The sequence below is a fragment of the Netta rufina genome (assembly GCF_964035555.1).
Source record: "Netta rufina genome assembly, chromosome: 21".
NCBI lineage: Eukaryota > Metazoa > Chordata > Aves > Anseriformes > Anatidae > Netta > Netta rufina.
The window spans coordinates 972,829-981,374 of NC_140145.1; the positions used below are offsets into that span (position 1 = coordinate 972,829).

Below are 8,546 nucleotides of genomic sequence, written 5' to 3' on the forward strand. Positions count from 1 at the left end.
CTAAACGAAGAAGGCAGGATACCTGTAATGACATTAAACCCACCCCCTGTGTTTCCCTGGGGCTGCTCTGCAGTGATAGAGGTGTGTGGTTTGGTGGGGTTCCCTGGTGGCAAGGAGCAGGCGGTCCCCCTGCCCTATCCTCCCTTCTCTCCCAACTCCTTTAACTGGATTTCATTCTGCAGATTCACCACATTCAAGGGCAAGTCATTCTGTGGCAACCCCCAAGACAAGTGGGTCCAGAATATCCTGAAACAGCACAAGGACCAGGCTGACAGTGTATGAGCAATGCCCTGCTCCCTTCAAGCATCACCTCTGCCGAAGAACTTCTTGTGGTCAACTCTGAGACATGTCCCTGTCCTCTTGTCACCTGTGAATTTTGTAGACTGGTACTGTGTTTATTTAAGTGCATGAAAAAGCATCTTAATTTATTTGTTATTTTCAGGCAAACTTTTTGTTTCAATTTGTACTGATTGTATTTCAGTTATTTTTGGATAATAAAAATGATCAAAACCTGCACCTTCTTCCACTGCTTCAGGATGCTGTGTATAGGCAGCAGCAGAGTTAGTGGTCCCAGGGCTCTGTGCTCCAACCCTCCTGGCAGCCCCACAGAGAGGATGGTGTAGGCTCACCACCCTCAGCAGCTGCACAAACATCCTGGTGGATGCTACCAGACCATGTGCCGCCATTCTCCATAGCCTGTGGGAGCCCAGGCCGTGGAGCCTGGGTTATTCCTGGTGCTTTGTGATTCTCTGTGCTGTCCCTGCAGGGCTTCCCTTACACTTTCAGCCCTGAGGGCCCCGAGGAAGCCACAGCCCCAGGCTGTGCTGCTGGGTGCCACGCTCCGCCCCTGCCTGCTGCCGCCTGCTTGCCAGTGTCTTCGCCCCGGGCTGCAGCAGGCCGGGCTGCCCGGGTGAGGAGACTGCCATGGCCCTCTCCGGAGCCCTGGAGCGTCTGCAGGAGGAGGCCATCTGCTCTATCTGCCTGGAGTACATGACTGAGCCCGTCAGTGTCGACTGCGGACACAACTTCTGCCATGGCTGCATCACCAAGCACTGCCAGGAGAAGTGTCTCTGGAATGACGCGCCCTTCTCCTGCCCGCAGTGCCGGGCCCCCTGCCGCCGCAGCAGCCTGCGCCCCAACAGGCAGCTGGCCAACATCGTGGAGAGCATCCGGCAGCTGAGGCTGGGGGGCGGCGTGGCGCCAGGGACCCCACTCTGTACCCAGCACGACGAGCGCCTCAAGCTCTTCTGTGAGGTGGATGAAGAGGCCATATGCGTGGTGTGCCGGGAGTCCCAGCACCACCGCTCCCACGCTGTCTACCCCATTGAGGAGGCTGCACAGGTGTACAAGGTATGAGAGGCTGGGGTGCCGGGAGCACCCCTCTGCAACCTCTGGGCACTGCCTCAGGCAGGCAGGGGAGGGGTGGTACAGCTACCCAGCTGCTCATTCTGGGGATGAGGCTGGACCCGCTGCCTCCTGAGCTGGGAAGGGAGACACCCAGCCTTGCCCCTGTCTGTGTGGGTACAGTGGGCAGCTGAGGTCCCTGCCCCTGGAGGAGGACGGGGCTCTGGGTGCTGCTGTGGGGATGTTTTGCCTCGGCAGTGGGGTACAGAGCTGCTGGCACCCAAGTGCCATGTCCAGGAGTCGCTCCCGGCACCACACTGCTGGCTGGCAAGTGCCCCAGCAAGGTGGGTGCAGTCAGTTCGCTCTCGGAAGCTAAATAGTGAAGAAAGCAGTGGGAAATCCATACAGCGTGGAGGGGGTTAACAAGGCTAGCAGAGCAAAGAGCACAGCTGCTGTGTTCGGGTGCCAGGGTTGGTACCGCCTGGCACTGGGTCACATTCCCCTCGCTGCCTGCTGGCACTGGCAGCCGCAGGCCCAGGGATGGGGCAGAGCAGGATGGGTGCTGCTGGGGTGAGCTGATCTGTTTCTGTTCTTTTCAGGTGAAACTCCAGAAAGTGTTGGAACATCTTTCCAAGGAAGTAGAGGATATGAAGAAATGTGAGTCAGTGACAAAGATGAAAATCCAGGAGTGCAAGGCAGGTGCCTGGTTTAATTCTTCATGAATTAGCTTAGATGACATTAGGAATTAAAAAAAAAAAAATAATAATCCTGAATGATCTTATCTGGTGCTATGAGTTTTCTGGGGCTGTGACATGTCCCAAGTCCTGCTGTCATGGGGAGGACCCACATCCACCGATGATCCTGGCTGCAGCATGAGAAGCAGTGAAAGTGCCATAAGACCTTTTCCATGGAGTGAATGACCCACACACGATGAAAGTGCTTAGTTTCCAGTGTGCTGGGCCCACTTGGCTCTGTGTGCCAAGCAGGGGTGAGGTACCCACTGCAGTGGGCAATGCCACTGGGATAGAAACCAGGATCAGTAAATTTGGATGGCTCAGAAAATATTGAAAGGTCTATAAATGCTTTGAAAAAAGCAGCACACCATCTCTGATGAAATCATGGGGGCTTGTGCACCGGTTAAACAGTAATTTATTATTTATTTTTTTTTCTTGAGTTAAATCCGGGAGTGAACTACATGGTGAACTCTGCCCCACAGCAATAAGAACTGGAATTGGTTTTATTACAAAAACAAAATAGCTGAATTACTGCACCTCTGCCTGCCTCCAGGCAGTCCTGGGGAAGTAGGACACCAGCAAAAGAGAGTCATTTTAGCCTGGAAAGTAAAAGTAACTGCAGAAAAGGAAAAGAAACTGCTGGATGGAGAGTTCCTCAGCTGAGTTGATGATTAATCAGCTTTGGCAGGGAAAACAGGTTTCTCTGGGCTCTCCCAGTTAGAGCTGCCCAGTTAGAGCTCCCTGTGAGAGCTGCCACTGTCTGCTGCTTGTGGGTGCTGGGTGTTTGGGGTGCTGCTGCGTGCCTGCTGTGCCCCTCAAGCACTGGCATGGGCTGGGATAGGACTTGTGACAGAGCCGGGTCCTCACCCCGCCTGCCTGAGTCAGGGCTGTGCGGTCACAGCCTGGCTGCCCCCAGCTTCCTCTGACCCAGTGGCTGATTGGACTGCTTTAGTAAAAAGGAAAAAATGTCCCTTGTGAGTGCTGGGGAGGAAGTGTCTGAGAGTCCTGGCTTATCAAGCATACATGAGTCAGGTTCTGAAAAATCATGTGCTTGGACAGAAGAATAAATGCATTGCAGTTTCCTTTCATTTACCTCCTGGACTTTGAGATTTCCTGGTCCTAGTTAACCCCAGCGTGTTTTTCAGGAGTCACTTATCTTTCATGCTCCAGGTTTTGGGCCAAGTGACAACTTTCAGGGCTCAGGAAAAAACAAAAAACAAAAAACAAACAAACAAAAAAAAACCACCACAGCCCCTGCCTGTTGTTGCTCCTCAGCTCTGGGATTAGTGAGAGCTCTTAGCAATCCAGAGAGCCCTGCCCAGCTCCCTTCCAGCCCTCCCATTCCTAGGTGCTGGTGCGTTTCCCTGGGGCTTCCCATGGTAGGAAGATGGCACCACTCCTAACAAAACCCTGCCTGACACCTCATGGCAACTCCTTGCAGCCCCCACAACCCCCTGTGCTGCACCGAGACATCGGTGGGCATTGGAGGTCCACCCAACCAGAACTGCTGTGGTCAAAGCCCTACTGCTGGTAAACTCAAGATGTCCAGTGGGAACTCTGCCTAAATAAAAGCACAATGATTTTTTTTTGGATCTTCATTTAAATAAACACACACAAAAATGCAGCGGTTTCCTGGATGTCGGGCATAGTTCTGACTTAGTTGTCTGGATAACATTTCCTCTCTTCACCCCTGCATCTTTCCTATCACAAGGAGACAGTGAAGAAAAAGCGGGAGAGGATTGTGAGCGAGTTTGGGAAGCTGCATCGGCTGCTGGCTGCTGAGGAGAAGCTGCTTCTTCAGAAGCTGGAGGAGGAGGAGAAGCAGATTCTAGTGATGATCTCTGAAAGCATGTTTAGGCTGGTGGAGCAGAAGTCCTTGCTGGATGAGCTGATCCTGGAGATAAAGGAGAAAATGCACCTGCCGGACGAGGGGCTTCTCAAGGTCAGGCTGTGCCTCCAGCCCTCTAACTCATCCCCGACCTCAGTCCCAAGACCTCTGTTGTCTGGATGGGTTGCTGAGGCCAGGCTGGAGTGAAAAACCCAGAATGACTTTCTCTTCTCCTTCTAGGACATGAAATGCATCCTGAGCAGGTAGGCACCCGTGCTCGTTCCTCCTACAGTACCAGCTCCCTGCAGGCTCTCAGGGATGTCCATGTCAGTGTGATGTCCATGTGCCATCCACCCTCTGTCCTCCCTGCCCACTGTCTCATTTGTCCTCCAGAGATGGAGTGAACTGGGGCTAACAAGAGAGGGGACTGGAACCAGAGTGGGCTGCAGAGCACTCCATCCATCCTCTTCTCCTGGGGCCCGAGAGCCCTGGAAGTCTCGCCTTGTGCCATGGGCTGTGAGGTGAGAGATGTGTCTGCACCTGAGGGGCATGCTGCCAGGCTGGCCTGGGTTTCTTCCTACTCTGGGCATTCCTGCATGGCAGTGGCACTGCAGCTCCATGGGAGCCTTTTCTGGTGCACCACTTAGCTCTAGAGCAAAGGTCCCATCATGCTTGCTGCCAAGAGCAGTACTCTGGGATGACAGAGGAGATTGAGGGAGGAGATGCGTCTGTGCAGCCAGAAGAAAGGCATTAGAAAGCTCCCAAAATGCAGGAGGAGCTGTGCTGTAGGCATTGGATGTTGCCCCCCCCCCCCCCCCCCCCCCCCCCCCCCCATTGCTGTCCTTTCAGGTGTGAAGCGGTGAAGTTCCAGACCCCTAAAGCTGTGTCTGTGACCCTGAAGGAGGACTACAGCATTCCGGAGCGCTGTCTGGGCATGAGGGAAATGCTGAAGAAGTTCAAAGGTGAGGGGACTGCTTCCAGTTCCTGGTGCAGGTGGTCCTGATCCCCCTATAACCTGGAACACAAGGAGGTGTTGCATACCCCTGACATGTGGGTGAGACACTGGTTTGGGAGTGATCCTGGCTGAAGCCTTTGGTCCTGTCGGGTTCTGGAGAAGGTTACATTTGCATGAGGGAAGCCATGTCTTCTGTGCTGCTCAAATGCTGTTGGAGATGTTGGCTGTGTCAGAGTCCGTCCATGATTGGGCTCCTCTTTAATGACATGATTTCAGACCATGCCCCAGTTCAGATCAGGCTTTCTTGTTAGCACCGGCGCTAACTGTGGGTTTTTCCAACAAGTTTGGTCCAGATGGTCCCGTTTTGCATATCAGTGGGTTCAGGCTGATTTCATGGTGATGACACCTTCCTCCTTCTAGTGTCAGATGGTTGGGAGGTGACCCTGGTGCCTACGAGAGCATTGCCCACAAACTCTTATTTTCGGTATTGCTTCTGAAGCTGTATCCAATCTGCTGGGCTGCCTTGGTTGTTCTTGCTCTGCAGTCCCATGCCAAATAATTTGATGTGGTTTACAGTTGAAATGATTTTATGAATTGCATTTCTGCATGCTGGGGCTGGCAGCACGAGGCACTGTGCAGTCAAAGGCACAAGCAATTAAACACAGCCAGCAGCAAGGGCTGCAGCTGGAGCACTCCAGCGTGTTGGTGGCAGACACCCAGCCTGCCCACGAAGTCCGCTTGTCCTTTCTCCCTTCTCTCACACCAGTGGACGTGACTCTAGACCCTGAGACAGCGCACCCTGATCTTATCCTATCCGAAGACCACAAGAGCGTGCGGCGTGGGGGCAGGAAACTGCTCCTGTCCTTCTTCGACAACACCAGGAGGTTTAACTCCGCTCCGGTGGTGCTGGGAGTGCAGCTCTTCTTCTCAGGCCGCCACTACTGGGAGGTGCATGTGGGAGACAAGCCGGAGTGGGGCTTAGGGCTGTGCAAGGAGGCTGCCAGCCGGAAAGGCAACATCCTCTTCTCTCCAAACAATGGCTACTGGGTGCTACGGCTGCAGAATGGCAGCAACTATGAGGCCCTGACCTGTCCCATCTCCCATCTGACCCTGAGCATCAGACCCCGGTGCATCGGCATCTTCCTGGACTACGAGGCTGGAGAAATCTCCTTCTACAATGTGACCGACCGCTCCCACCTTTACACTTTCACTGACAAGTTCTCAGGGAAGCTCCGTCCTCTTTTCTACCTGGGTTCCTTCTTGGGGGGCAAAAATGCAGAGCCCTTGGTGATCTCCTGGATGAGGGACATGCAGGGGACTGGCTGCATCGTCCTGTAATGGGAGGCAAGCAGAGACTTGGGGGCCCGATAGGCTGCTCGGGTCAGCATGGGGACAATGGCTGGGCAGCAGCTGTGTGCGTGGGGGGCACATAGCGATGACCCCACCAGCCCCTGCTCCTGCCAGGACTCTGCTGAAACTGGGGCACCCGTTGGCCACCACCGTCTTGCCACTCACCCACAGGCTCCTGGTAGTGGGTGTCTGCACACCATGCTGCTTTGTCATGTGTTTGGTATGAGCTGTACTGACACAAGGCAATAAACGGATGATGTGGGGAGCCCTGAGCAGTCTGCAGTGCAATTTTTGTGGTGCATCCATCCCTGCTGGTAAACCCCGAGCCCTGGCTGACACCCAGCATCTCAGCACTGAATTTTGTAGCTTGGAGAGAAGGTGCTGCTATGTGCTTGTTGCTGGATTATGGACCACGTGTGGTGTCCAAAGGGTGCTGTTGGCCATGGCTCTTTGCAGTCCAGGGGGGGCCACCAGGGCAGCGGTCTCCCAAGTGGGGTTCACAAGATGATTGATTCGGATGTGGAAGAAAATATTATAACTTCAGTAGTATATGTATACAATTTATACATAAATAAATACACATATACTGGGGGCTTTGATTAAAAAAAAATTAACAAGAAGGATTTGTAATCAGGCAAGTTTGGAGGCCACTGCTCTGGAGATCCTGCTGTGGCAACAGTGGGACACCATGTTGGCAGAGTTCGATAGCAGCAGCTGCCTGTGCAGCTGACCACACCTCAGCTCTGTGTCACTGGGACCAGGGGTGAAGGCAAGGGGATGCGTGTGTGGGGGTTGCACTGTGTGTTGGACAGTTCTTGTTTTAGTGACCAATTCAATTAGAATAAAACATGATTTGATAAGGAATGATCTAAAATGCCTGGTACAGTTTCTCTGGGGATGTCCTCGATGTTGATTAGGAAGCTCCTAGTAAAAAATGGTGTTGGACCCAACTCAGCAGTTCCTCTTGGCTTGTTTTTGTCACTTTTTGGTGAACCTCACCCACCTCCCCTCGTCTGCTTGCTCTCTCTTCTGTAGGCTGCACAGAAGAGAAGAGAGCCTGGCTGGGAGAGCGTGGTCCCAGCTCTGCCACGTGCCCAGGAAGGGCAATGGGCCTTGGTTGGCCTCACACCTTTTTTTGACCTCCATGGAGGTTTCACAAAGGGAGTTTATGTGGCCTGGGAATCTATAGAAAGAACACGAACGTTGAGGGCTTGGCAGAGGGCTGGAAGCAGAGGCAGCTGGGGGCTGCCAGGGAAACCTGCTGTGCAGAGCAGCATTTGGGAAGGGGCCAGGCTAAATGTCACCAGGGCAGGAGGAGATGGTGGGATGGAAGCTGTCCAGAAAGCAAGAGCAATATCACTGCAGCAAGGTGCCAGATGAAGAGCACTGCCACAGATCAGGAGCGACAAAGAGCTTTTTCAGAAGAGGCAGGAGGAAATGCAACAATCTAGAGGTCTTCCAGATAGGCAGGGATGACAGTGAAAAAGTGAACGGCTGAGCAGAAAGGATGTGAGGTCACCCCACCGCAACACCCAGTGCGTCCTTAGAAGTCATGCATCTGCTTCTCCAAAGAAGGAGAATAAAGGTCCACGGTATGAGATAACTCTGAATGTGCTATACAATTTTCCACTTGATGGAATCTGTGCATCATCTGCAGCTAAGAAACTGCTCTGTGCTGACACCAGTCTGCCCTGAGGTGTCCGGACTGGATGGCAAGTGTGGTTTAAGGCTAGAGCTGTTCCTAAAACTGCTTACAAGCTGTTGCTCTAAGTCATGGCAAGTTGAGCTTGCCCACTTCCTCTATGGAAGTGTTTGTGTGTTTAAAGAACCATAGAATCATCTGGGTTGCAAAAAGACTTCAAGATCAGGTCCAGCCACCAACCTGACCAACTCAGTCCCATCACTAAGCCATGTCCCTTAGTGCCACTTCTACACGTGTTTTAGAAACCTCCATGGATGAGGACTGCATCACTTTCCTGGGCAGGCTGTTCCAATGCTTAACTATACTTTCCATGAACAAATTCTTCCTAATGTCCAATATAACCCCCCCCCCCTCCTGAAGACACCCCCCGGTGCAACTTGAGACCACTTCCCTGTGTTTCCTTCTGTATTGCCTCGCTCTGGCCTCCATAGAGTTCCTGCCCATGAAGGACCAGGTCCCGCTTAGACCACTTGCCCTGACCATGTGGAGTAGTTACACGGCACAGTGTGGTCTGGCCTGAGCATCTGGGTTTTCCCATGGCGGTTGTGCTCCTGATCCCCTGCAGGCCAGCACCAAGCAAGCTGGTGACCTTCACACTCAGACATAGATTATTTAGTCCCAAAGAGGTTGGCC

General features: G+C 53.1%; 1 protein-coding gene across 1 annotated transcript; it reads left to right on the forward strand.

Moving 5' to 3' along the window:
• Nucleotides 1-867: 867 nt before the first annotated feature.
• LOC311217512 (E3 ubiquitin-protein ligase TRIM39-like) lies at nucleotides 868-7,064 on the forward strand. Its single transcript, XM_084299624.1, has 6 exons — nucleotides 868-1,350; nucleotides 1,944-2,039; nucleotides 3,790-4,020; nucleotides 4,147-4,169; nucleotides 4,756-4,868; nucleotides 5,628-7,064. Exons 1-6 carry the CDS (start codon nucleotides 925-927, stop codon nucleotides 6,197-6,199), a joined length of 1,461 nt encoding a protein of 486 aa, XP_084155750.1. The 5' UTR covers nucleotides 868-924; the 3' UTR covers nucleotides 6,200-7,064.
• The last annotated feature ends 1,482 nt before the right edge of the window (nucleotides 7,065-8,546 follow it).